At 43.1% G+C, this 27,391-nt stretch overlaps 3 protein-coding genes across 4 annotated transcripts in view; 1 reads left to right on the plus strand and 2 right to left on the minus strand.

The window, feature by feature from the left end:
* Window positions 1–12,680, minus strand: part of LOC131140128 (uncharacterized) — a 36,187-nt gene extending 23,507 nt beyond the window's left edge. Inside the window, exons 1-2 of the mRNA XM_058090282.1 lie at window positions 10,129–12,680; window positions 7,481–7,625 (exon numbers count right to left, since the gene is read on the minus strand). The gene's annotated coding sequence lies outside the window, so the exon portion shown is untranslated. The remainder of the gene's footprint in view (window positions 1–7,480; window positions 7,626–10,128) is intronic.
* Window positions 1,858–20,271, plus strand: LOC131140129 (ras and Rab interactor 3-like). 2 transcript variants are annotated; one of them, XM_058090283.1, is made up of 14 exons: window positions 1,858–2,229; window positions 5,945–6,443; window positions 7,539–7,650; window positions 7,745–7,817; window positions 9,420–9,511; window positions 10,779–11,736; window positions 13,903–14,077; window positions 14,177–14,348; window positions 16,388–16,509; window positions 16,623–16,809; window positions 17,829–17,960; window positions 18,045–18,211; window positions 18,885–18,999; window positions 19,116–20,271. In XM_058090283.1, the coding sequence occupies exons 1-14, from the start codon at window positions 2,198–2,200 to the stop codon at window positions 19,349–19,351; spliced, it is 3,072 nt and encodes a 1,023-aa protein (XP_057946266.1). In that variant the 5' UTR covers window positions 1,858–2,197; the 3' UTR covers window positions 19,352–20,271. The 2 variants fall into 2 exon arrangements, with proteins under 2 accessions (XP_057946266.1, XP_057946267.1); XM_058090284.1 differs by lacking the exon at window positions 5,945–6,443 and having other exon boundaries at window positions 1,859–2,229; window positions 19,116–20,270.
* Window positions 19,290–26,943, minus strand: LOC131140130 (tubulin epsilon and delta complex protein 1-like). Its single transcript, XM_058090285.1, has 8 exons — window positions 26,780–26,943; window positions 26,106–26,184; window positions 25,132–25,331; window positions 24,783–24,920; window positions 23,765–23,833; window positions 22,665–22,751; window positions 22,454–22,597; window positions 19,290–21,440 (listed from the first exon to the last, which is right to left on the minus strand). The coding sequence occupies exons 1-8, from the start codon at window positions 26,912–26,914 to the stop codon at window positions 21,108–21,110; spliced, it is 1,185 nt and encodes a 394-aa protein (XP_057946268.1). The 5' UTR covers window positions 26,915–26,943; the 3' UTR covers window positions 19,290–21,107.
* Window positions 26,944–27,391: the final 448 nt, after the last annotated feature.

Raw genomic sequence — 27,391 nt, forward strand, 5'->3', positions numbered from 1 at the left:
GAATGATTTTGTGTAGTTATCAAACCCTCTTGCGTTAAATATTTCTAAGAAATGAATAGTTCTCCTCTGGTTTTTATATTTGATGAATAGAATGTGTGGTTACTGTGTTTCAAAACACTGCAGCAGAACACTGGCGGATTACTGTCTTGTTCAGTGTCTTTGCTCCACCCAGTGGCAGTTTACTGTAAGTGAAAGTACACAAACGTACGCTGAGCAGAGCATGGTTCACCGCCGGTGGTGTTTACACAGGAAGCAGATGCTCACTGGTTAGTGTGGACGCCGGCATTGAACTTTGACTAACCACACATGCATGACAAAGAACCGTATCTTTACAGGAAATGACAGGACTTGACAGGAAATGGACCTCAATGACTTTTGACCATCTGTTTGTCAAGAATTAAAGGATTGTATCATGATTGCAACTTGAATAAAGTACACAAATATATTTGTGAACAATAAATACAGCAATATAAGGCAATGTAATAGTATCCATAAAATCATAAAACTGTACCCTTAGGTCACAGAGGTCACAAAAGACCCCACAATAACATCCTAACAACTGCAGGCCTCACTTGCCTCAGTTAAGATCCGTGTTCATGAATCCACCATAAGAAAGATCCTGGGTAAAAACTTCCAAAACAAACATCAAGAGTATTACGGGCGTTTTCAATTTTGCCAAAAACATCTTAATGATCCTTAAAGACCTTGGAGAAAATACTTTTCAGAAAATTTCAGAAAAAGAACATCATACCAACAGTAAAATATAGTGGTGGTAGTGTGATGGTCTGGGCTGTTTTGCTGCTTCGGGACCTGGAGAACATCTCTGTGTGACTTCAAGCTGATACCAACTTGGGTTCACCCTGGACTGGTGGCCAGCCAATCCCAGGGCACATATAGACAAACAACCATTCACACTCACATTCATACCTATGGACAATTTGGAGTGGCTAATTAACCTAGCATGTTTTTGGAATGTGGGAGGAAACCGGAGTACCCGGAGAAAACCCACGCATGCACGGGGAGAACATGCAAACTCCCCACAGAGATGGCCGAGGGTGGAATTGAACCCTGGTCTTCTCGCTGTGAGGTCTGTGCGCTAACCACTACACCACCGTGCCACCGGGAATGAAAATCCATTCATTTATTTTCTACCACTTTTTCCTCACGAGGGTCGCGGGGGTGCTGGAGCCTATCCCAGCTGTCTTCTTCGGGTTTGAGGCAGGGTACACCCTGGACTGGTGGCTAGCCAATCACAGGGCACATATAGACAAACAACCATTCACACTCACATTCATACCTATGGACAATTTGGAGTCGCTAATTAACCTAGCATGTTTTTGGAATGTGGGAGGAAACCGGAGTACCCGGAGAAAACCCACGGGGAGAACATGCAAACTCCATACAGAGATGGCCGAGGGTGGAATTGAACCCTGGTCTCCTAGCTGCGAGGTCTGCGCGCTAACCACTTGACCACCGTGCCGCCAGGAATGAAAATCAATATAAAAAAAAAATGAATGATTATATAATGAAATTGTACTTTTTTCTATAATATGCTTATATATTATGAGTAGATTATCCATCCTGACTTTAGGAATGTGCTGTGTCTTTTTTTCCAACTTTCCAACATTCCAACTTTCCGAACCTCTCAAAAACCACTTTGGCAGAGAGAATAAAAAGACGCCAAGTAAGCAAAGTAGATTATAATGAAGGCCGTAAACAAGAAGCGATGGGATTTAAATGTAAAATGTAAAAGGAGGAGTTGGAAAAAGGAAGGAAGGGAAGAGTCAACATGGAATGGGCGTGCCAGAAAAAAGGGAAACATGAAGTTTTACATTCCACAGTGTGAAGTTGGACGCATCTGGAAACCTTTAAAGGACATGGGAGTGGAACAAGGAGGGAACGGAGGAGGAGGAACTTGGAGCTTTTGAATATGCAGACCACATGACAGCAATGCTCACATGACCGCCCGACGTCTTATATTTGGATTTGTATTGTACTCATGGATGGTACAACAGGAAGTTGAAACCAGAGCTGACACATTGAGAATGATTTTTTTTTCCCTTTGAATTACAAGTCGACGCAGAACCAGGGAGGCGTGCAGAGGCCAGAGGAGGCGGGTTTTGGGTGAAGCTGAGAACCGAGACCGAGAGAGGAAGAGACATAGACTGTTCGGTCCGACAGTCTTAAAGACTCTACCATGGAAGCCAGCGTTGATTCTCAAGAAAAAGGGTGAGTTGGGTAGAAACTTTACTTGGGGGGACTTTGCGAGAAAAGGAACCCGGGAACCGTATTTAGTGGAGAGCAGAGGAAGTTTGTGTCCTAGAGGGGGGGCGGGGGTAGTCGGTTAGCCACAGCAGCAAAAACAGATGTGAGTCACTTACTAATAAATAGGTCAGGGGCTAAGACAGGGGTGGGCAAACTTTTTGACTCGCGGGCCGCATTGATTTAACAAAATTGACGGGGGGGGGGGGGTCTACTATAGCAGACTCTATAGTATTTTACAAGTAATAGTCCATTTTTACAAGTAAAAGTGTCATACAATCTGCTATATGTGCACTTTGAGATCATTTATTTGATGTAAAGTGCATTATAAATTACATTTATTATTATTATTAGGTTAGCGCGCAGACCTCACAGCTAGGAGACCGGGGTTCAATTCCACCCTCGGCCATCTCTGTGTGGAGTTTGCATGTTCTCCCCGTGCATGCGTGGGTTTTCTCCGGGTACTCCGGTTTCCTCCCACATTCCAAAAACATGCTAGGTTAATTAGCCATTCCAAATTGTCCATAGGTATGAATGTGAGTGTGAATGGTTGTTTGTCTATATGTGCCCTGTGATTGGCTGGCCACCAGTCCAGGGTGTACCCCGCCTCTCGCCCCAAGAAGACAGCTGGGATAGGCTCCAGCACCCCCGCGACCCTCGTGAGGAAAAAGCGGTAGAAAATGAATGAATGAATTATTATTAGGTTAGCGCGCAGACCTCACAGCGAGGTGACCAGGGTTCAATTCCACCCTCGGCCATCTCTGTGTGGAGTTTGCATGTTCTCCCCGTGCATGCGTGGGTTTTCTCCGGGTACTCCGGTTTCCTCCCACATTCCAAAAACATGCTAGGTTAATTAGCCACTCCAAATTGTCCATAGGTATGAATGTGAGTGTGAATGGTTGTTTGTCTATATGTGCCGAAGAGCTGTCTTCGGGTGAGAGGCGGGGTACACCCTGGACTGGTCGCTAGCCACTCACAGGGCACATATAGACAAACAATAATTTTTGGAGCCCAGTGAGGATAAGCGGTAGAAAATGAATGAATTTTGTAAACAACAGACCACATCAAATAATAAAATTGATAAAACAGCCACTTCCACCATCAAAAGGTTGGCTCAAGCCGTGATGCCAGGTTGTATGTTGAGTTTAAATGAAATACTTTGGAAAGAACAGGCGGGCCGTATTCAAACACTTGGCGGGCCGGATGTGGCCCCCGGGCCGTAGTTTGCCCACCCCTGGGCTAAGATTAGCGGGACTGATCTTAGTATGGTGCCATTTTGTTTTCATCTTATTACCCTCAAATCACGTTTGTAACGTGATCTGTGGCAACACTAGTGAATCCTCTTAAAGAAATTTTGGTTTAACATGTCGTGAAAGTATGCAACCGCCTGACCATGAGAGATGACAGACCAGGGGGGGGTCCAAAAAGGAGGCCCCGGATACCAGACCATTGCTTGTGGCATCATCAATGTGTAAAATGTATGCTTCAATTTTTTCCTGGAAGTCGTCCTTGGAATAGGTTTGGGAAAAAAAACATGTCTCTCACTGAGACTGATGTACAGGAAATATTCCGAGTGGTTATTAGATGACGGTCATGTGACTATCCCAGGTTATGGCTTCCCTTTCCATACAGATTTTGATGTCAGCGTTTTTTTTCAAGGCACCCAAAGTGCTTCATAATGAAATGAAGCCACCTCACAACACTGGAGGCAAGATGAAGTGTCTTGCTCAAGGACACAACAACAGTGACTGAGTGGAGGGAGGGATGTTGACCATATTTTGATGATGCAGCACCAGCAATGCGCAAAGTTTACTTACAATTTCACGGCATTGAACTCCGCCTCCTCGGTGTAGATACATCATCATTCATTCATTTTCTACTGCTTTTCCTCACGAGGGTCGCGGGGTATGCTGGAGCCTATCCCAGCTGTCTTGTACACCCTGGACTTGTGGCCAGCCAATCCCAGGGCACATATAGACAAACAACCATTCACACTCACATTCATACCTATGGACAATTTGGAGTGGCTAATTAACCTAGCATGTTTTTGGAATGTGGGAGGAAACTGGAATACCCGGAGAAAACCCACGCATTCACGGGGAGAACATGCAAACTCCACACAGAGATGTGGAATTGAACCCCGGTCTCCTAGCTGTGAGGTCTGCGTGCTAACCACTAGACCGCCGTGCCGCCGTTTACATCATTATTATAATACAAAATTTCATCTATAACCATTTTTATATCCCTACTTATTTTATTGATAAAAACGTTTTTATCTGCAATTAATTGTGATTAATTATGAGTTAACTGCGGATTGAATGTGATTAATTGTGATTAAAAAATTTAATCGGCCGCCCCATTAGCTAATTTTATGGATACACACCCCCCCCCCCAAACGCCCGCTCTCAAAAACGTATGTATACTTATTTGATGGGGTTTTTTTGCACACGAGGCAAAAAGAGGTGACGATACGAGTGCAAAATAGAAGTTATTTTGTGCAAAGCCATAAAAACTGCCACAAGGTGCGCTTGATAAGAGTTCGCTCGGGCTCTTTTTCATGTATTAGTACGCTCCTCACGCACACATCTTTTCACATAAAGCTGTTTTTCTTATCTTTTTTTAGTCGGTAACTGATATTTTCCTGAGACTTACCTATGTTCTACTGCTGGTTACTAAAGAAGAGAAAACTGTAGGAACTAGTCTAAGATATGAAAGATTTGGGTATGTTCCATGTCTAGATTTCAATTCGTTCGTTTGTTTTCTACCGCTTTTCCTCACGAGGGTCGTGGGGTATGCTGGAGCCTATCCCAGCTGTCTTGGGGCGAGAGGCGAGGTACACCCTGGACTGGTGTCCAACCAATCACAGGGCATATATAGACAAACAACCATTCACACTCACATTCATACCTATGGACAATTTGGAGTGGCTAATTAACCTAGCATGTTTTTGGAATGTGGGAGGAAACCGGAGTACCCGGAGAAAACCCACGCATGCACGGGGAGAACATGCAAACTCCACACAGAGATGACCGAGGGTGGAATTGAACTTGGGTCTCCTAGCTGTGAGGTGTGCGTGCTAACCACTCGACCACCGTGCAGCAGAACACAATATTCTATGAAATATATTAATTCATTCATTTTCTACCGCTTATCCTCACGAGGGTGCGGGGGTGCTGGAGCCTATCCCAGCTGTCTTTGGGGCGAGAGGCGGGGTACACCCTGGACTGGTGGCCAGCCAATCACAGGGCACATATAGACAAACAACCATTCACACTCACATTCATACCTATGGACAATTTGGAGTGGCTAATTAACCTAGCATGTTTTTGGAATGTGGGAGGAAACCGGAGTACCCGGAGAAAACCCACGCATGCATAATTAGTCTTAATAATGTACAGTAGATTAATTGTTTAGTTGAAGATTAACTACAAGAAAAATAGAGTCAAATGTGCTCTGAATAACAACCATGTCCCCGTGTTGACCGGAACACAATGTGACAAAGTAACTTTAACCCCGAAGCTTATGCACGGTAGCAAACTATTTTAGCAAAACATTGGGAATATCAGCGTCTTCCTGCTTCCTGAAACAATGGAGCACTGTGACGGAATACACACATGAGTGTTGTGTCTCGAGCCGAACTTGTCAGCATGGAATTTTACGACCTTCTGTTTGTCCTTCACAGCCACGGCAACAATCCGACGGGAGCACACACTCCTCAGTCGTCACCCCTCTCGCCTCCTTCCACGCCCTCCTCCCTACCCCCTTCAAGGCCAGGCAGACCCAAACCGCCACCTCCGACCGCAAAGACCTCCCAGCTCCCTTTCCGACCTCCTCAACCTCCTTCTTGTCCGTCGCTCCCTCCTGCGTGCAAACCCAACCCGCCTCCGTCGCCTCTCGTCCCCGATACATCGCCTCCTTCTCTCCTGCGGCCTCTCTCCCCCGTCCCCATCTCCGTGTCTCCCTCACCGACCCCGCAGACGTTTAACGCAGCTGACCTCCCCCCCTGTTTAACTCCTCTTCCTTCACCCTGCAGCCCTCCCCCACTTGTCATCCCACCTCCTTCTCCAACACCTCCGCTGCTGAGCTTTGTAGATCGGCTGGTAGGAAGCGCTTCCGTGTGGTTGACTAAAGGACTGAACCAACAGCAAGTCATTTGCATCCTGGAAAAGGAGACGTCCGGGGTGAGAGATTCAAGATTTAAGATTTTTGCTTCTTAAGACGTTAATATCTCGGGAAAAACAAGCTAGAGCAGGGGTGCTCACATTTTTTCAGCATGTGAGCTACATTTAAAATGACCGAGTCAAAATGATCTACCCCAGGGGTGCTCATTAAGTCGATCGCGATCTACCGGTCGATCGCGGAGGTGGTACTGGTCGATCGCTGGTCGATCGCGGCGTGACATTAAAAAAAATATCATCCCAGCATCAATGCCGTCACTTGATTGATATACAGGGCAGCCATTCAGATGACAACTGAATGTTGCCCTTCGGGCGACCAATCAAATCAAACAACGTCTCTAAGTGCAGCAGAACTTACGATGTCAGCCTATCATCCATCCCCGTTACTTGATTGACATACAGGACAACCAGTCAGATGACAACTGAATTTTGACCTTTAGGTCACCGCTCATGCGTAAACAACGATGCAAAGTGCTAAGCTAGTCGGCGAATTGCGTCAGATTTTAAGCCCTCGCTAAAGTTTATGGTCACTAAAATGAGTGAAGGAGCTGGACCAAGTAAAAAGGCAAAAACTGGACCAAGTAAAAAGGCAAAAAACATATCACTTCCATATGGATATGGAATATTATACGGATATTATGATACGGATATTATCCATGACTGATAAACATTTGGAAGTGTGCTTGAGGCTGGCTATCAGCAGCTACTGTCCGGACTATGCATCCCTGGCTGGTTCAATTCAGTGCAAGTCATCAAAGTAAACTCAGGTAATTACAAAAAATGTTAATAGTTAATTATGTGTGTTTTGCAATATTGGCTCATTTGGTTATGTAAGGTACATCAACATACATTGTACGTACAAATAATCCTCAATACATTTGAAAATAAAGAGATGTTTTGCATTTTTGTAGTGGGTAGATCATTTTGACTCGGTCATTTTAAAAGTAGCTCGCATGCTGAAAAAGTGTGAGCACCCCTGAGCTAGAGTATTTGTTTACGATATTGACTTCACTTTACGAGTTTATACTTTTAACATATACCAATATATTCTTCTTGATCTCTGTTTGTCTTTGGAACCTCTGACTGTGGTACTTGAAGGCATTCCTGGTTGAGAGTACTGACGACCAAAACATGACGCTGTCCGTGCACTTGCCGGAGAAGCAGGAGACATCGCCCGTGCAGCACCTGAAGGTCAAACAGCACAAGACGTGTATGTTACTGTTTTTGAACATATGAACTGAACTGCATGTCTCGCTTATACGTACATAAAAATAAAAACACTCTCTAATTGTTCCTTTACCCAGTTCTTCACTTGGACGGTTCCACCCTTGTTTTCGATGACATCTACAAACTTCTCTCCTTCTACTGCGTCAGCAGGTAAGACACGCAAAAACACACGATTCACATGGTAGAACGTGTACTTCCACGTGGAAAGAGTCACTGAGACACACCTCTTAATTAAGGCATTAAACAATAACAGGTTGGGATACACCTACATAGACTGGTACTGGTTAGTATTAATGGTACTGTTACTGCCCCAGCATGGCCGTACCACAGTCCCAAAAGCATGCTCGGATGTACGAGGGTCACCAGGGTGACCGAGGTTGGGTCCACCCTGGACTGGTGGCCAGCCAATCCCAGGGCACATATAGACAAACAACCATTCACACTCACATTCATACCTATGGCCGATTTGAAGTCGCTAATTAACCTAGCATGTTTTTGGAATGTGGGAGGAAACCGGAGTACCCGGAGAAAACCCACGCATGCACGGGGAGAACATGCAAACTCCACACAGAGATGGCCGAGGGTGGAATTGAACTCGGGTCTCCTAGCTGTGAGGCCTGCATGCTAACCACTCATCTACCGTGCAGCCTTAAATATTACTCCATTCATTCTCTACCGCTTTTCCTCACAAGGGTCGTGGGGGTGCTGGAGCCTATCCCAACTGTCTTCGGGCGGGGTACACCCTGGACTGGTGGCCAGCCAATCACAGGGCACATATAGACAAACAACCATTCACACTCACATTCATACCTATGGACAATTTGGAGTCGCTAATTAACCTAGCATGTTTTTGGAATGTGGGAGGAAACCGGAATACCCGGAGAAAACCCACGCATGCACGGGGAGAACATGCAAACTCCACACAGAGATGTGGAATTGAACCCCGGTCTCCTAGCTGTGAGGTCTGCGTGCTAACCACTAGACCGCCGTGCCGCCGTTTACATCATTATTATAATACAAAATTTCATCTATAACCATTTTTACATCCCTACTTATTTTATTGATAAAAACGTTTTTATCTGCAATTAATTGTGATGAATTATGAGTTAACTGCGGATTGAATGTGATTAATCGTGATTAAAAAATTTATCGACTGACCGCTCCATTAGCTAATTTGAGATGGCCGAGGGTGGAATTGAACTCGGGTCTCCTAGCTGTGCTAACCACTCGTCCACCATGCGGCCGCTTGGTCGTATTTCATTCATTCATTTTCTAACGCTTATCCTCATGAGGGTTGCAGGGGTGCTGGAGCCTATCCCAGCTGTCTTCTTCGGGCGAGAGGCGGGGTACACCCTGGATTGGTCGCCAGCCAATCACAGGGCACATATAGACAAACAACCATTCACACTCACATTCATACCTATGGACAATTTGGAGTGGCTAATTAACCTAGCATGTTTTTGGAATGTGGGAGGAAACCGGAGAAAACCCACGCATGCACGGGGAGAATATATATATCTCAAATCTAATATTTTTGTCAATATACTTATATGATGGACTTATATGATATACTAGTATATGATGGACATTGTGGACTTACTTCCTGGAATCCAAAATCCACTTTTGTTCACTTTCCGCAAACTTTAAATACAAAAGTGCATGAATGGAGACATTGATTCCACAGCTGTCATGTCCTCATGGACCTACCCACTCAGGAACTGTGTCATTTTTTTTGTTGTTGATTCCAATCAGGGACATCCTGGCTGCACCGCTGAAGTTACCCCGAGCCATTACATTGGCCAAACAGAGACAGGAACTGGAGATCATTGCTGCTATGGGTACAGGTAAATATAAATAAGTTGATAATTTTTTTTAAATGGGAATAATATTTGATAATAAGTAGGGCTGTCAAAGTGAACGGAAGTTCCCTTTAAAGGCGGCAAATGTTTTGACGCGCCATTAACGTTTCCTGTTTTGACCTTCGACCCCTACCGTAGTTTGGTTGAAGCACAGTAACTCTGTAGCTACAAGTTAAAACAAATATTGATGGGAAATTGAGGAAAAAAATAGTATTTAGATTGGTAACGTTAGCTTTGGCAGATGGCTCTTGTAGTGATAACCAAAGTTATTTGTATCTACTGTCGCTGTGTTTGACTTATCACGGATTACATGGCCTGCCAGAGACCGGAGCAGTGCAGGTATTGCTTTATTATTATCGATTTATTGTCATATAAGTGCTACCTTGGCATAAAAGTGACCCAACTAACCAGTTTTTTTCACATTTTTACATCTCTCTGATGATTTTTGTATTGAACTGCTAGCTAAACTGCACTTCCGGCTGCTATTGACGGGCTGTGAATGAGATGACCGTGGCTAACTCCAGTGTTTTAGCTAGCGTTAGCGATTTAGCATCGAACTACCACAATGATGAACATTAGCACTAAAAGTCATCAAATCTTACCTTTATGTATTCCCACATAGTATCAGAATTCGGGAGCAAGTATAAGATGAAAGAAAAAGGGGCGAAATACATCCAAAAACGTTCTAAAATACATCCATACAGCCCTCTTTGCGTCGGAGATCGGTGCGTGGGTGCGTTCAGTGACCGTCGAAAAAGTAGGACAAATCGGAAATCGCATTAAACATTAAAAAACTGTGGAAATAGTTCGAGTATTGTAATAAAATAATATTTACTGTAATATAATGATTAATTTCTATGTATTTTAATGTGTTTTAAAAGAGAAATTAAATGACCTTATGTTTGCAATTTGGATGAAATGTTTTATGACTGTTGCCTTATGTTTTAGGTATTTTCATTTGTACATTTCATGAAGGAAAGGTGCATTTTTTAAATAATAATCATTTCTTAATGTTCCTAAATAGGCTTTTTACTCACAAACATTCAGAATTTAAAACCAGTATCGTAAATAAACAAATCTTATTTTGAGCTGACACAAATAAACAAAAACATAGTTAGTGTGAGAGGTCTCACTTGCTCACATTTTGTATTTGCTGAACATTTGAGGGCGAGTTTAAGAGCTAATATGCTAAAAATAAAGAAAAATAGTAATACAAAAATATGCTTGCTGACTGTATTTTTTTTTTTTGCAGACTTCTGGACATCAGATATGAATGAGAAGACGATGAGCCGGATTCTGGATTTGGATCAGAGCCACAATAATTACATGTATGTCAACGCAGTCGCTTTGGAGGAGAAACCCAACAAGGAAACCAAAAACTGTGACGATTCCGCAGCAAAAATCGAAACCCCTGAAAGCATCGTATTCTCCTTGCTTAATGGAGAATCCCTACAGAAGGAAACCCCAGAGATGAAGACCGCGCCGAGCCGAGATTCTAAATTCAAGCGGCCTCCACCCAGGCCCCCCAGCTTGGGCACAGGCTCTGGCACGGGCCTCCTCTTTTCATCTCCTCCCTTGGACAAAAGTTCACCTTCTTTGACATCTGCAGCGGACAGAATGGATGAAGGAAGAGTGGGAGGAGGCGACAAAGAAGAGAGGAAGTCAATGTTGACGTCACCTCCCCCGTTAAGGCCTCCCGTCCCACCGCAGAATCGAGCCGGACCCCCTCTGCCTCCTGCACCTCTCCGGCACAGCTCCTCCAGGAACAGTACTGATGGACTCGAGAAGGAACAAAAACGTGTGAGGGGAACAGAAACCGAAGGATCGAGAGAGGAGGAGAAAACACAGCAGGGTGACGATGCTGAACTATTGAACAACAAATACGTGAAAGTGAAAGATAGAAAGGATAAAGAAGGTGACAAGCAATCGAGCCCTCAGACTTCAGTGAAGAAACCCACCAGACCGGTACCTCAGCCAAGGAAAAAAGTCTGGTCCTCGGAGAGACATGGAAGTCCCAACCAGGCTCTAACAGCGTCAGCACATCAGAATGCCGGCATGAAGGGAGGCCCTCCCGCCCCGGCAAAGCGGCCAGACGTGTCACTGTACTCTCCTCAAGGGGGCACTGTCCTTGGAACCGACCCGGACTCCTACTCTAATAGCAGCACTGAAGAAGAAGGAGAAACCAACCAGGAGCAAGATCAAAACTCGAAGTAGGAGAATAACAACGATATTTTCATTTTTTACCGATTATCCTCACGAGGGTCGCGGGGGGTGCCGGAGCCTATCCCAGCTGTTTTTTTGGGGGTGAGAGGCGGGGTACACCCTGGATTGTTGGCCAGCCAATCACAGGGCACATATAGACAAACAACCATTCACACTCACATTCATACTTATGGTCAATTTGGAGTCGCTAATTAACCTAGCATGTTTTTGGAATGTGGGAGGAAACCGGAGTACCCGGAGAAAACCCACGCATGCACGGGGAGAACATGCAAACTCCACACAGAGATGGCCGAGGGTGGGATTGAACTCAGGTCTCTTGGCTGTGAGGCCTGCGTGCTAACCACTCGTCCACCGTGTAGCCTTGATATCTATTATTCATTCATTCATTCATTTTCTACCGCTTATCCTCGCGGGGGTGCTGGAGCCTATCCCAGCTGTCTTGGGGCGAGAGGCGGGGTACACCCTGGATTGGTCGCCAGCCAATCACAGGGCACATATAGACAAACAACCATTCACACTCACATTCATACCTATGGACAATTTGGAGTCGCTAATTAACCTAGCATGTTTTTGGAATGTGGGAGGAAACCGGAGTACCCGGAGAAAACCCACACAAAACTCCACACAGAGATGGCCGAGGGTGGAATTGAACTCGGGTCTCCTGGCTGTGAGGCATATAGAATGTTAATAGTATGGTGCAAAAACAGGTAGTAGTAGTAGTAGTAGTAGTAGTAGTAGTAGTAGTAGTACAGTAGTATGCAGGGGTACTGGAGCCTATCCCAGCTGTCTTCTTGGGGCGAGAGGCGGGGTACACCCTGGATTGATGGCCAGCCAATCACAGGGCACATATAGACAAACAACCATTCACACTCACATTCATACCTATGGACAATTTGGAGTGGCTAATTAACCTAGCATGTTTTTGGAATGTGGGAGGAAACCGGAGTACCCGGAGAAAACCCACGCATGCACGGGGAGAACATGCAAACTCCACACAGAGATAGCCGAGGGTGGAATTGAACTCAGGTCTCCTAACTGTGAGGCCTGCGTGCTAACCACTCATCCACCGTGTAGCCTTGATATCTATTATTCATTCATTCATTCATTCATTTTCTACCGCTTATCCTTGCGGGGGTGCTGGAGCCTATCCCAGCTGTCTTTGGGCGTGAGGCGGGGTACACCCTGGACTGGTGGCCAGCCAATCACAGGGCACATATAGACAAACAACCATTCACACTCACATTCATACCTATGGACAATTTGGAGTCGCTAATTAACCTAGCATGTTTTTGGAATGTGGGAGGAAACCGGAGTACCCCGAGAAAACCCACACAAAACTCCACACAGAGATGGCTGAGGGTGGAATTGAACTCGGGTCTCCTGGCTGTGAGGCATATAGAATGTTAATAGTATGGTGCAAAAACAGGTAGTAGTAGTAGTAGTAGTAGTAGTAGTACAGTAGTATGCAGGGGTACTGGAGCCTATCCCAGCTGTCTTTTTGGGGCGAGAGGCGGGGTACACCCTGGACTGGTGGCCAGCCAATCACAGGGCACATATAGACAAACAACCATTCACACTCACATTCATACCTATGGACAATTTGGAGTGGCTAATTAACCTAGCATGTTTTTGGAATGTGGGAGGAAACCGGAGTACCCGGAGAAAACCCACGCATGCACGGGGAGAACATGCAAACTCCACACAGAGGTGGAATCGAACTCGGGTCTCCTAGCTGCGTGACCTGCGTGCTAACCACTCGACCACCGTGCAGCCCGTTACGAATTAACCAATTAATTTTGGTCCATAAACACAAGACTCCATCCAAAACTACTTACACTAACTAACTAGACCAGAACTAATGAAGATGAAGTGGGGGGGTAAGTTACTACTGATGCACTACACTACTGATGGCGAAGTCATTCTACTTGTAATGTAAAAAAAAATCGATCCAACCGACGAACCGCGCACATCTGAGGTTTATGAGGTTAAAGTGGCAGAAATGTACTGTGTACACAAAGCAAGTATTTTGTATTCATCATTCATCCTATTATTTTGGTTTCCCCCAGAGTGACGCTTGGCCAACACGACACGTATCATACAAAGGTGGGCAAGTCGGCGTGAGACATTGGACTTGACTGCACCTCTCTTATTAGTAACCTTTCAGAAAGCCGTGGACCCAAAGGAAAGCGAACATCAACCACCATCATGTTGGACAAAGCTCGTTCCCGCCTGTCGACTGTTATTACCGGCCTCATCAGTCACGATCGGCGCCTCTCACAACGCATCGTGGAGCTGGCCAGAGATCCTCTGAGCTATTTTGGTAACCTGGTAAGGAGGACTTACCTTTGGCTTGTATCTTGTACCATCCTAGTTTTTAAACATCCAACACGTAGAATCAAAGATCGGGTTTTGGTGCGTGACTTGCAGGTGAAAGAGCATCGCACCTTCACCCTCGAGACCATGTCCAAGCACTCCACGTCCACTGAGCTGTTACAGGAGATGAGGCAGATGATGACTCAGCTGAAGAGTTACCTGCTCCAGAGTACTGAGCTGCAGGCCATGATGGAGCCACAACATCAGTATTCACAAGACAAACTGGGTATGTAGTTTGTATTCAGCTCTGCCGCCCCCCCCCAAATTTAGAAGAAATTGAGCGGAAATTCCCATCGGAAATTGCAATATAACCGCCTGACTCTTACAAAGAGCACTAAATTCATCACACAGCAACTTAACACTCATTTGCTCTGGCCTATATGGACAAAATTACCCCCTCCCCAATTTAGAATAAAATGATAAGAACATTAAAAAAAAATGTTGCGAGGCAGCCAATCATGAGCGATGAGAACCCCCCCCCCCCCCCCCACGAGCTTGTCAACCCATCGGAAATTGCAATATAACCGCCTGACTCTTACAAAGAGCACTAAACTCATCACACAGCAACTTAACACTCATTTGCTCTGGCCTATATGGACAAAACTACCCCCCCCCCAATTTAGAATAAAATTATAAGAAAATTAAAAAAAAATATTGCGAGGCAGCCAATCATGAGCGATGAGAAAAAAACCCCCACAAGCTTGTCAACCCATCGGAAATTGCAATATAACCGTCAGACTCTTACAAAGAGCACTAAACTCATCACACAGCAACTTAACACTCATTTGCTCTGGCATATATGGACAAAACGACCCCCCTCCCAAATTTAGAAGAAAATGATAAGAAAATAAATTTAAAAAAAATGTTGCGAGGCAGCCAATCATGAGCGATGAGAAAACCCCCCCACGAGCTTGTCAACCCATTGGAAATTGCAATATAACCGTCGGACTCTTACAAAGAGCACTAAACTCATCACACAACAACTTAACACTCATTTGCTCTGGCCTATATGGACAAAACTACCCCCCCCCCCAAATTTAGAATAAAATGATAAGAAAATTTTTAAAAAATGTTGCAAGGCAGCCAATCATGAGCGATGAGAAACCCCCCCCCCCCCCCACGAGCTTGTCAACCCATCGGAAATTGCAATATAACCGTCTGACTCTTACAAAGAGCACTAAACTCATCACACAGCAACTTAACACTCATTTGCTCTGGCCTATATGGACAAAACTACCCCCCCCCCAAATTTAGAATAGAATGATAAAAAAATTAAAAAAAAATGTTGCAAGGCAGCCAATCATGAGCGATGAGAAACCCCCCCTACGAGCTTGTCAACCCATCGGAAATTGCAATATAACCGTCAGACTCTTACAAAGAGCACTAAACTCATCACACAGCAACTTAACACTCATTTGCTCTGGCCTATATGGACAAAACTACCCCCCCCAATTTAGAATAAAATGATAAGAAAATTTAAAAAAAATGTTGCGAGGCAGCCAATCATGAGCGATGAGAACCCCCCCCCCCCCCCCACGAGCTTGTCAACCCATCGGAAATTGCAATATAACCGCCTGACTCTTACAAAGAGCACTAAATTCATCACACAGAAACTTAACACTCATTTGCTCTGGCCTATATGGACAAAACTACCCCCCCCCCAATTTATAATGAAATGATGAGAAAATTAAAAAAAAATGTTGCAAGGCAGCCAATCATGAGCGATGAGAAAACCCCCCCCACGAGCTTGTCAACCCATCGGAAATTGCAATATAACCGTCGGACTCTTACAAAGAGCACTAAACTCATCACACAGCAACTTAACACTCATTTGCTCTGGCCTATATGGACAAAACTACCCCCCCCCCCCAATTTATAATAAAATGATAAGAAAATTAAAAAAAAATGTTGCGAGGCAGCCAATCATGAGCGATGAGAAACCCCCCCCACGAGCTTGTCAACCCATCGGAAATTGCAATACAACCGCCTGACTCTTACAAAGAGCACTAAACTCATCACACAGCAACTTAACACTCATTCGCTTCCAAAGATATATTTATACCGTACATCCTTTAACTTTTTTGGACGCATTTTATAAGAGCTCGGTCTGAATCTCTCCCAATGAAAAGGCACCATGCTATGTAATGCCAAGGAGACTACTAATTTTAACAATCATTTTGTGTGTTGTTTACGTTGTGGTATTGTTGTTTAGACATTTTGGCTAAATATATATATACGGCTAAATTTGTGTCATGACCCCCACAGAGAGCATTGTGGAAGCAGCTCTATGTAAGAGTGTGCTGAAGCCACTGAGGGAGCCGATTTACAACAGTTTGGAGAAACTGCACAGCAACAATGGCAGCCTTAAGCAAATGGCACAGAACCAGGTATGGCAATATACGTATATATACATATATATATATTTCCATTTTGAAGTTGAAAGTCGCCACGTGTGGACACAACAGCATGACTGAGGTCTGTGTCATTCCGTGTCAATCAGTCTATCGTTCTTGGAAGTACCACCACAGCTCTAGGGGTTACCACTGCCGTCCCCGAAGCCTCAGCAATGGAGAAGATTAGCATCAAACTTAGCAATCTCCATCTTGAATACTCTCCACAAAAGAAGATTGAACTGTTGCTGAAGGCCTGTAAGATCATCTATGACTCCATGTCTGTCAGCTCTCCAGGTAAGGGAACAAAACAAAAATAAGATCACAAAAATCATTTTCATTTGCTTGGAACTCTATGCAATTTACTCCACGAATGTAATGAACAGTAAAGGGAATAACAGCGTTACTTTTTTTCAGTAACTGGTAATCTAACTAATTACTTTTACTGTCAGCATAACGCCGTCACCATTTTCGACACCCCGTTACTGAAGCCGCTTAAAAAATATATCACAGACTTCATAACTAATCTGCAGCGCAAGTGAGAGTGCTGCAGAGGGACAAGGGATTGGCTTGGCTTGGATTGGCTCAGGTTTGAGTAAAATTGCGTCTTCAGCCAATCAGAGAACTTGAGTGGGCGGGTGTTTAGACCACATAAGCGATGAGGATTTGCTAAGATTGAGTCGTCAGCCAATCAGAGAACTTAAGTGGGCGGGTCTTTAGAGCACATAAGCGATGAGGATTCGCTAAGATTGCGTCTTCAGCCAATGAGAGAACTTGAGTGGGCGGGGTGTTTAGAGCACATAAGCAATGAGGATTGGCTCAAGTTTTAGTAAAATTGCGTCTTCAGCCAATCAGAGAACTTGAGTGGGCGGGTGTTTTGAGCACATAAGCAATGAGGATTCGCTAAGATTGCGTCTTCAGCCAATGAGAGAACTTGGGTGGGCGGGTGTTTTTAGAGCACATAAGCAAATAAGGATTGGCTAGGGTTTAGTAAGATTGCGTTTTCAGCCAATCAGAGAACTTGGGTGGGCGGGTGTTTAGAGCATGTCCAAATAGTGTTTGCAAAACGGAAGTACAGACACTACTTTAACCTTGTTGATGTCAAAAGCTAAAATGTACATTATATCCCCGAAAAAAACTTTGTCCACGTCTTGTGTGAGCAACTCAAACCCACAGAAACACACTTTTTTCGAAGTAGTTAAGTAGTTACAACAATTAACTATAACTAATGACTTTTTTAAGGTAACGTGCCCAACACTGGTAATGAAAGCATCTGTCCTCTATTGTGGAGGAAACATGACGGCTTGTTTGTTTAGGGCGGGCCCACGGAGCTGATGATTTCCTGCCTGTAATGATGTACGTCCTGGCTAGATCGAATCTGGCAGACTTAATGCTGGATGTGGAATACATGATGGAGTTGATGGACCCCGCACTAACAATAGGAGAAGGTACTATGTGTTCCCTTTCGGAACCTAATGAACCATTTAGTTCCCTCATTGACTCTATATATATATGTGTGTGTGTGTGTGTAGGTTCGTATTATTTGACAACCACCTTCGGGGCTCTTGAGCACATTAAGACGTTTGACCAACAGATGTCAGCACCACGACAGCTCAGTCGGGAGATTCAGGACTCCATCCAACGTTGGGAGAGACGACGTACGTTCAACCAGGACGGTTGTGCCCAAAACTCTGTTCAGGTACACGTGAACATATACTCAAAGTTGCAAAAAAATGATTACAAAATAATAATAATAATAATAATAAACTATGCCAAAGCGTAAGTGAGACCTGAAAGTCCGGAAGTCCTCGGGAGCGTGACCAATCACAGCGGATTGGCCGCACCTAGAGGAGGACGGTGGGTGCAGGAAATCAAACAAAGCATTTGAGTTGATGTGATTGTAGCAGGAAGTCCATGGAAAAACTACAGGGATAGGTGCACAATATGGAAGATCTAGAAAGCTTTTAAATTAAGCCTAATCCACAAATGTCGGATCCTGCATGAGGGGTTGTTTGTTTTCCTTTATTATGCCTCAGTTCCTGTTTACGCTTTTATTTTGTCATGACTTCCTTTCAAATGTACTTTGAGATCATATTTCTCCTCTCTTGTAGAGAAGTATTGGATGACATTTTTAGCTAATTGGTTATTTTTTAGCCTTTAGCATTATTTTAGCTGTTTGAAGATGAACTATATCAGCAAGTTGAAGTATTTGTCATTTTAGAAATAATTAGTATGTTCTCTGTAGGCCGCATTATGAATTATCCTTACTGGCCTTTTTTGCAGTACATGTAAAGTGTATGCAAGTTCTATTTGTATTACGTCTTGAGAAGATACATGAGATGTGTACTCACTATTGTGTCTCTCTCGTGTAGGACTTTTTGACAGTGTGCTGTCCTGAAATCGGAAGTAACCCCAAAACGTTGGGCGTCTTTCCCACCACTACGGTGCAACAGCTGGCTGAACAGTGTGCCTCACGCTTCCAACAAGGTAGTGTGGGTTGGAAATGCTTGGATGGATGCAATCATGTAACCCAAATGTCCACTCCTTGTGGTGTAACATCCTCCCCTTTCTGCCCCCCGCCCCCTGTCCCCCTTTCCACACAGACTCGTACATGCTTAGCATCCACATAGATGGTGTCCTCCGGTCCCTGGACAATACAGAGCTGGCGCTGACTGTGAAGAACAACTGTCAACCGGGAGCTTACTGCTTCATCTATCACCCCAGGGACCAACCCAGCAAGCCGTCAGGCCGCACGTGCCCCACCGGTCCGCCCCCGCGACCGCCCCCGCAGAGCATTTTACCAACCCGGGAAGCAGAGCCAAGTCTGATTAGCTTGTAGCTGCAATCGGAAGATGTAAACCGATGGAACAAAGTCAGCTCAGGTGTACACTGAAAACATGACAATCAGTTGAATGTTCTTACAGCTAATTTTGATGCATTTGTATTTCTAAAGATGGAGTCTGGGACTCTAATCATGTTTGTCTATTTTTTAGTATTATTATTTTTTACTGTTGTTAAACTTGCAATGGTGTTTCCGGCAAACTATAGAAGGAGAAAATAATCCATCAAGTCAGTAATATAGCAAACTCTAGTTCAGGGGTGGGCAAACTTTTGAACCGGGGGGGCACACTATATATTTTACACATAACAGTCCACCAGGAATTATTGTATCTGTAAAAGTGTCATGCAATCTGCTATATGTGCACTTTGAAATCATTTATTTGATATAAAGTGCGATATAAATTACATTTATTTTTATTATTATTATTATTATTATGTGCTTGTGTCCCTTTTTTTCAGGATCAAATAACAAAAATTGATAAAACAGCTACTTCAACCATCAAAAGTTCGGCTCAAGCCATGATGCCAGGTTCTATGTTGAGTTGAAATTAAATACTTTGGAAAGAACGGGCGGGCCGGATGTGGCCCCCGGGCTGCAGTTTGCCCATCACTGCTCTAGTTAAGCGAAAAGTCGATTACGCGATCACTCCTCCCTGGAACTGGTGGGGTCGAGCACTTAATTAAGATGCACTATGCGAGGAAGGCATGTTTATTATTACCGTATATGATTGATCTGCTTTATACTGTCCATTATTTTCATTTTTTAAATATAGTATTAACTTGTTTAAAGGGACACTACGGACCAAAGGTTTCGTTTCTGATCCATAAACCACAAACCGGAATTCATTATGTTGAAAATGAAGTGCCTTTGATAATTAAATTGCTTGCATTGAGGTCAATGGCTGTTCTGTATGTGCTTTCTGGAATCTAATAATAATAATAATAGTAAAATGCTAAAAATGCTACATGTGGCTGCTTGAAGGTACAGTAAACCTCGGATATATCGGATTCAATTGTTCCCACTGGTTTTGTCCGATATAAGCGAAATCCGTTATATGCGTATACCGGAAAATGTCCGTTTTACGCATATATGGGATTTATATCCGGTATATGCGTAAATGGGATTTTATGCGTTATAAAAAAGCACTTCCTTGACTATGTTTCCAATGTACCTGGACGCGCAGGCAACGCTGCAAACGCTGCAAATGACGTCGTATAGCGGCCTGTCACGATTCGGCGAATCGGAGTGCCACGATGCGGCGATATATCCGATATATGCGAGGGAAATTTAATGGAAATGCATTGGAACGGGACTGGAGATTTTGTCCGAAATAGGCGAAATCCGTTATAAAAAAATCCGATATATGCAATGAATTTTTATTGGAAATGCATTACAGAAAAATCGGTTCTTTTTTTATCTGTCCGTTGTGAGCGAATTTCCGATATATCCGAGTCCGATATATCCGAGGTTTACTGTATCAACATTGTCCCATTCCAGGTTAAAAGTGGAAAGGAGTTGCGTTAATAGCACCCATACTATTTTATTTCCATGTCATTTACGGTGTTCTATACAGTGCACACACCATTTTTGGGGTGTTTTTAGTAGTACATTTGTTCTCCAAACAAATCGAAACAGCCATTTCTACTTTCATTTTCACAGTCATACATCATTATGTACCACTACATGGAAAAAAAACAATATTGCAGTGCGGTTTGAACATAAAAAAGTGAATTAGACCTACCCAACATGATGTTTACGGTGGTATCAGCACCAGTTCTTCCAGCTTTCCAATCATATCCTGCAGCTGCATCCTATTGGTCAGTCTCTGTCTGTCCCGCCTCTTCAGCAGCTGTCTCTCAATTTGATGAAACAGTCGTGCAACCTGAGATGCTGACATTTCCTCCGCCTCCTCCTCCGCCGGACGGTTGTGATGCTTGACTGGCCTTTGCGCTTGGAATCTGGCTCGGTATGCCTGGGAGAGGGCCAGCGGGGTGGACGAATACAAGAAGGACGCCTCGTCACGGTCGTTGTCTCCTTTGTCTTCAGCGTCCCCTTTGGCTGCTTTCGGTCCTTTCTGGGACAAGAGCTGTAAGCCGTGTACATAAATAAACAAGGCAATATATTATCATGTATATATTGTATAAAACATACAGTATATATGGTATACAATTGAAGCCGTTTAAGTCCTATGGTAATTTGTTGACATTGGACCAGACCATTGGGCCTGTCACAACTATATTAGCCAACCATATTAGCGGAGCGTCATCACGTCACGCACAATTCCTACTCCTGGTGTCAAAAGAACTACACACACACACACACACACACAAAGAAAAGCAATAGGTGGATAAAAACAGACAATACACTACAAACATATAATGCAGAATATTTTTTTCCCAGCTTTTTTTTTTTAATTATCGACATATTAAAAAAATATCGATATCTCCATCATCGTGACAGGCCTATCGACCATATATTTCCACAATGACTTTTTAATAATAATAATAAGAATGCAGTGGAGTTAACAGGAATAACATAAGGTATGAATGTGAGTGTGAATGGTTGTTTGTCTATATGTGCCCTGTGATTGGCTGGCCACCAGTCCAGGGTGTACCCCGCCTCTCGCCCCAAGAAGACAGCCGGTGACGACCGTCGTGAGGATAAGCGCGTAGAAAATGAATGAACATGATTCCAACAGTAAAATATGGTGGTGGTAGTGTGATGGTCTGGGACTGTTTTGCTGCATCAGGACCTGGAAGACTCACTGTGATAAATGCAACCATGAATTATTGTGAATATGCAAATATGGCCTGCACGGCGGGCGAGTGGTTAGCGCGCAGACCTCGCGGCTAGGAGACCAGGGTTCAATTCCACCCTCTGCCATCTCTGTGTGGAGTTTGCATGTTCTCCCCGTGGGTTTTCTCCGGGTACTCCGGTTTCCTCCCACATTCCAAAAACATGCTAGGTTAATTAGCCACTCCAAATTGTCCATAGGTATGAATGTGAGTGTGAATGGTTGTTTGTCTATATGTGCCCTGTGATTGGCTGGCCACCAGTCCAGGGTGTACCAAGTATCAACTTGCACGAATCCACACGCACCTGCACTGTAGTCAGTCTGGAGCGTATGCCCTCCAGTTTGTCTGCACACAACTTTCCAGGGTGGCACGCAGCTGCTCTCTTCGTGAGCGTGTGTGTGGGCCTCTCAGCGACGGCATCTGTCACATGGCAAATCACCACACTGTCCTACAAGAGCACACCACACAAATGAACACAGGTTTTTTGGGATGTGCATGTGTTACATTTAACTTACCATCCAAGTCCAGAAAACAGTCTCCACCTGCTTCCAGTTTAAGTACAACTCAAAAAGATCACAAAGCTCCTGCACACGGACACAACTCTAGGAGAAAAACACGAGGATTACATTATATTTGATTTCAAGTTATGGTAATGGTAATGGTAATGGTTTAATTTCATTTGAACATGCATCAGATTACAATTGAATGCATCCCATAATCAGTTCACAGTTCCACATGTCCAAAAGGAGTAGGAAGAAGCAAAGCTTATTAAATCCTACCCCTCCATCTGGTACTTTTATAATCAGTAACTGTTACATTTGTTCACTTCCTGCCTTTCTAATATAATTTTAGTTTTTTTATTTAAAAAAAATGTTTTTAATTTTTTTTAATTATTTTAATTTTTTTAATGGTTTGTTCACTTCCTGCCTTTCTAATATAATTTAAGTTTTTTTTATTAAAACAAAATGTTTTTAATTTTTTTTAATTGTGTTTAATTTTTTTTAATTATTTTAATTTTTTAAATGGTTTGTTCACTTCCTGCCTTTCTAATATAATTTAAGTTTTTTTTATCAAAACAAAAAGTTTTTAATTTTTTTTAATTGTGTTTAATTTTTTTTTAATTATTTTAATTTTTTAAATGGTTTGTTCACTTCCTGCCTTTCTAATATAATTTAAGTTTTTTTTATTTTTTGTGTTAAAAAATATCTTTTAATTTTTTTAATAGTTTTAATTTTTTTAAATAGTTTTTATTTTATTTTTTCTTTTAATGGTTTTATTTCATTTGAACATGCATCAGATTACAATTGAATGCATCCCATAATCAGTTCCCAGTTCCACATGTCCAAAAGGAGTAGGAAGAAGCAAAGCTTATTAAATCCTACCCCTCCATCTGGTACTTTTACAATCACTAACTGTTACATTTGTCCACTTCCTGCTTTCCATAATACAATTTAAGTTTTTTTTGTTTTTTTCTCCTCTCTTGTAGAGAAGTATTGGATGACATTTTTAGCTAATTGCTTATTTTTAGCCTTATGCATTATTTTAGCTGTTTGAAGATGAACTATATCAGCAAGTTTTAATTAAGTAAGTTGGATCAAAATCGGTCAGCACACACCTCACTCAGCACAGTACAGCGTTGACCCGAGGAAGAAGACGATCCAGGAAGTTCGCTAGCAGAATGAACCTGAGAAATTTGTAGGAAAATAATTTTATGATGAATTTTCAATGTCGGCCACACCAGCAAAATTCCAAACCTTCATTCAACTCAAACACAACATGCAAACTGTAATCTCTTGTTTATGAGAAATATGAGTATGACAACCATAATTCAATGCGTTACTATATTTATGGTACGTTATTTCAACATTTAAAGGTGATATTTTTCGTATTAAATCCCGTTTTTTTCCGTATAAAATGGAAATAGGCTGCATGGTGGTCTAGTGGTTAGCGCGCAGACCTCACAGCTAGGAGACAAGGGTTCAATTCCACCCTTGGCCATCTCTGTGTGGAGTTTGCATGTTCTCCCCGTGCATGTGGGTTTTCTCCGGGTACTCCGGTTTCATGCTAGGTTAATTAGCGACTCCAAATTGTCCATAGGTATGAATGTGAGTGTGAATGGTTGTTTGTCTATATGTGCCCTGTGATTGGCTGGCCACCAGTCCAGGGTGTACCCCGCCTCTCGCCCCAAGAAGACAGCTGGTGACGACCCTTGTGAGGATAAGCGGTAGAAAATGAATGAACATGATTCCAACAGTAAAATATGGTGGTGGTAGTGTGATGGTCTGGGACTGTTTTGCTGCATCAGGACCTGGAAGACTCACTGTGATAAATGGAACCATGAATTATTGTTAAACTGTTCACAAATATGGGCTGCACGGTGGACGAGTGATCTCTCCGTGCATGCGTGGGTTTTCTCCGGGTACTCCGGTTTCCTCCCACATTCCAAAAACATGCTAGGTTAATTAGCCACTCCAAATTGTCCATAGGTATGAATGTGAGTGTGAATGGTTGTTTGTCTATATGTGCCCTGTGATTGGCTGGCCACCGGTCCATGGTGTACCTGGACCTAGTTGATTTACTGACACAAATTGCTAATATAAATTCATAAACGCCAAAAATGGTCATTTCCTCACAGCATGTAGCAACGAGGTCTGCTCGTCCTGCATGGACAGCAGCATCTGGCCTTGATGTCTCAGGATGCCGATGAGCCACTGAAGTCGTCGCAGGTCAGTGGACTCGACTCCAGGCTGCGAAGAAAGCTCAAGTTCCATCTACAGGCACAGAAATTCATGTATTAAAAACACTTCACTAAAAATATAAAGTACACCTGCACTATTTAGTACTTTAGAACTGGAAGGGGTGGATGGACAGGAACCGGTAGGTCTTTGTCCCCCTACTGGGACACCTGCCCTTGCAACCCAGACATTGATAAGTTGAAGAAAAGGACGGAAGTTTTCTGCAGGTCGGATATTGGTGACTTACGACGATGGGTGCGAGTAACGTCGTGTCCAGTTGTTGTACTCGCTGTGTTAAAAGTGTCTCCATTATTCCCGAAGCCAGCTGCCAGCCGAGTGCCAGAAGAAGTTCCCTGCTGGAAACTCCTTCCTCCTTCCGGTACATCCAGCTAGCATAGTAACCGCTCTGCCACAGGCCTGCACTCACCAGGGTCCTGCACTCGGAGGCTACAAACACAGGTGAACAAAGTGAACTGCTTGACAATTAATCAAATATTTGAAATTTGCCTGCATCGACTTCTTGTTGATTCTTGTAAGTAACAACGCTCAGCGCTGCCATCTGTTGGCATCTAAACAAACTACACACATCCATCCCGGGCGCAGTAATATACCATCGATCGTGAGCGCAGAAATCAATCGATTTGTGCGCTAACAATGAATCCATCGCGCAGATCCATCATTAGCGCGTAACATATACAGTAAACCTCGGATATATCGGACTCTGATATATCGGAAATTCGCTCACAACGGACAGATAAAAAAGAACCAATTTTTCTGTAATGCATTTCCAATAAAAATTCATTGCATATATCGGATTTTTTATAACGGAGTTCGCCTATTTCGGACAAAATCTCCAGTCCCGTTCCAATGCATTTCCATGAAATTTCCCTCGCGTATATCGGATGGCCGCATCGTGGCGCTCCGATTCGCCGAATCGTGACAGGCCGCTATACGACGTCATTTGCAGCGTTTGCAGCGTTGCCTGCGCGTCCAGGTACATTGGAAACATAGTCAAGGAAGTGCCTTTTTATAACGGATAAAATCCCATTTACGCATATACCGGATATAAATCCCATATATGCGTCAAACGGACATTTTCCGGTATACGCATATAACGGATTTCGCTTATATCGGACAAAACCAGTGGGAACAATTGAATCTGATATATCCAAGGTTTACTGTACATTATTTCAACATGAAGTCTGTAAAAACATGAAATACCATTTTGAATCTGTGTACTTGAGGAGACAGTTTTGGTTGTTTGAAGAATGTTGGCTAGCAGCTGCCAGAACTGGTCCTCCTGGAAAACAGTAAGGAATACTGATATTAGGAATATACATTATGCATATATATATATATATATATATATATATATACAAAATCAGGGAATACATTGTTGGCCCCAGGAGCAAAAATCCAAATGATTTGAACGACCCAGTATTAGTTTTTGCTTTGTGTTTTTCCTGTATTTACTTCATTTTGGATTGTTTGTCTATACGCGTCCTGTGATTGGCTGACGACCAGGCCAGGGCGTACCTCGCCTCAAAGTCAGCTGCGATAGGCTTACAGCACACCCACGTGACCCTACGGAAAAGTGGCATTGAAAAAGATTCGATACTTTTGTTCAACAACTGTATGTCATAAATTAAACAAGTATTTTGATTATTTAGTTGATATTGTTACATTCTTATATTGTTATATAGTGTTGAATTTATATTTATATATTGCGACAACAGTCTCTGGGGGTCCGTATTTGGAACCTGAGAAAGTACTGTAGTACTGTATTTCTTTAGCAAAGAAGCGGTTTAAAAAAGCCGCCATATTGTAAAAAAACACCACAGCATTCTCGTGTTAAATACTTCGTGTGTAACTTGACGGAAGAGAAAATGGCTTACCGCATTAACTTCACCGAACTTCGCCAGTCTAAAAGTCTGCGGTGTTGGAACATGCCGGAGTCCGACGGCCGCCAATAATCTACACAAAGTTCCAATCACCTCCTTTACTTCCACAGTCGCTTTACCGCGCGGCATTCCTAGCAACTGGGTTTGTTTATGTCACCGATGCCCTCTTCTTCTGTTTTCATATCGAGCCTAATGGATACTAGGCGGCGTATTACTGCACCCTGCTGGACATTTTGTGAAACGTCATCTACTCCCCTTCTCAGTTAGGCAACCGTACTGCAAAATTAATTTAAAATTTAATTATTAAATATTTTAATAATTTATTTTTTTATTTATTTTTAATATATTTTTTACATAAAATTATTTATTATTATTTATTTAATTTAATAATTAAATAATAATTATTACTACTACTACTACAATACTAGTAGTAGTAGCAGGCTAGTATTAGCCTGCTTATTTGCTTGCTTATTAGTCTGCTTTTGCCCTAGTATATGAAATTTTGCAAAAAAAAAATAAATTAAAAAAAATCTAATTATTTAGGGGGGGGGCTTAAGAATATTTTAGGGGGGGCTGAAGTCCCCCTAAAATAGGCCTAATGACGCC

This window comes from Doryrhamphus excisus, chromosome 13, assembly GCF_030265055.1.
Source record: "Doryrhamphus excisus isolate RoL2022-K1 chromosome 13, RoL_Dexc_1.0, whole genome shotgun sequence".
NCBI classification, from domain to species: Eukaryota; Metazoa; Chordata; class Actinopteri; order Syngnathiformes; family Syngnathidae; genus Doryrhamphus; species Doryrhamphus excisus.

Excerpts from the sequence above, each read along its gene's own strand:
- LOC131140130 (XM_058090285.1), bottom strand. The coding sequence starts at position 26,914 with ATGCCGCGCGGTAAAGCGACTGTGGAAGTAAAGGAGGTGATTGGAACT. Across the intron at positions 24,921-25,131 it reads CGTTACTCGCACCCATCGTC|ATGGAACTTGAGCTTTCTTC; the intron begins GTAAGTCACCAA and ends CTGTGCCTGTAG. Across the intron at positions 21,441-22,453 it reads CCAGACTGACTACAGTGCAG|CTCTTGTCCCAGAAAGGACC; the intron begins GTGCGTGTGGAT and ends CACGGCTTACAG.
- LOC131140129 (XM_058090283.1), top strand. The coding sequence starts at position 2,198 with ATGGAAGCCAGCGTTGATTCTCAAGAAAAAGG. Across the intron at positions 7,818-9,419 it reads TCCTTCTACTGCGTCAGCAG|GGACATCCTGGCTGCACCGC; the intron begins GTAAGACACGCA and ends GATTCCAATCAG. Across the intron at positions 9,512-10,778 it reads CATTGCTGCTATGGGTACAG|ACTTCTGGACATCAGATATG; the intron begins GTAAATATAAAT and ends TTTTTTTTGCAG.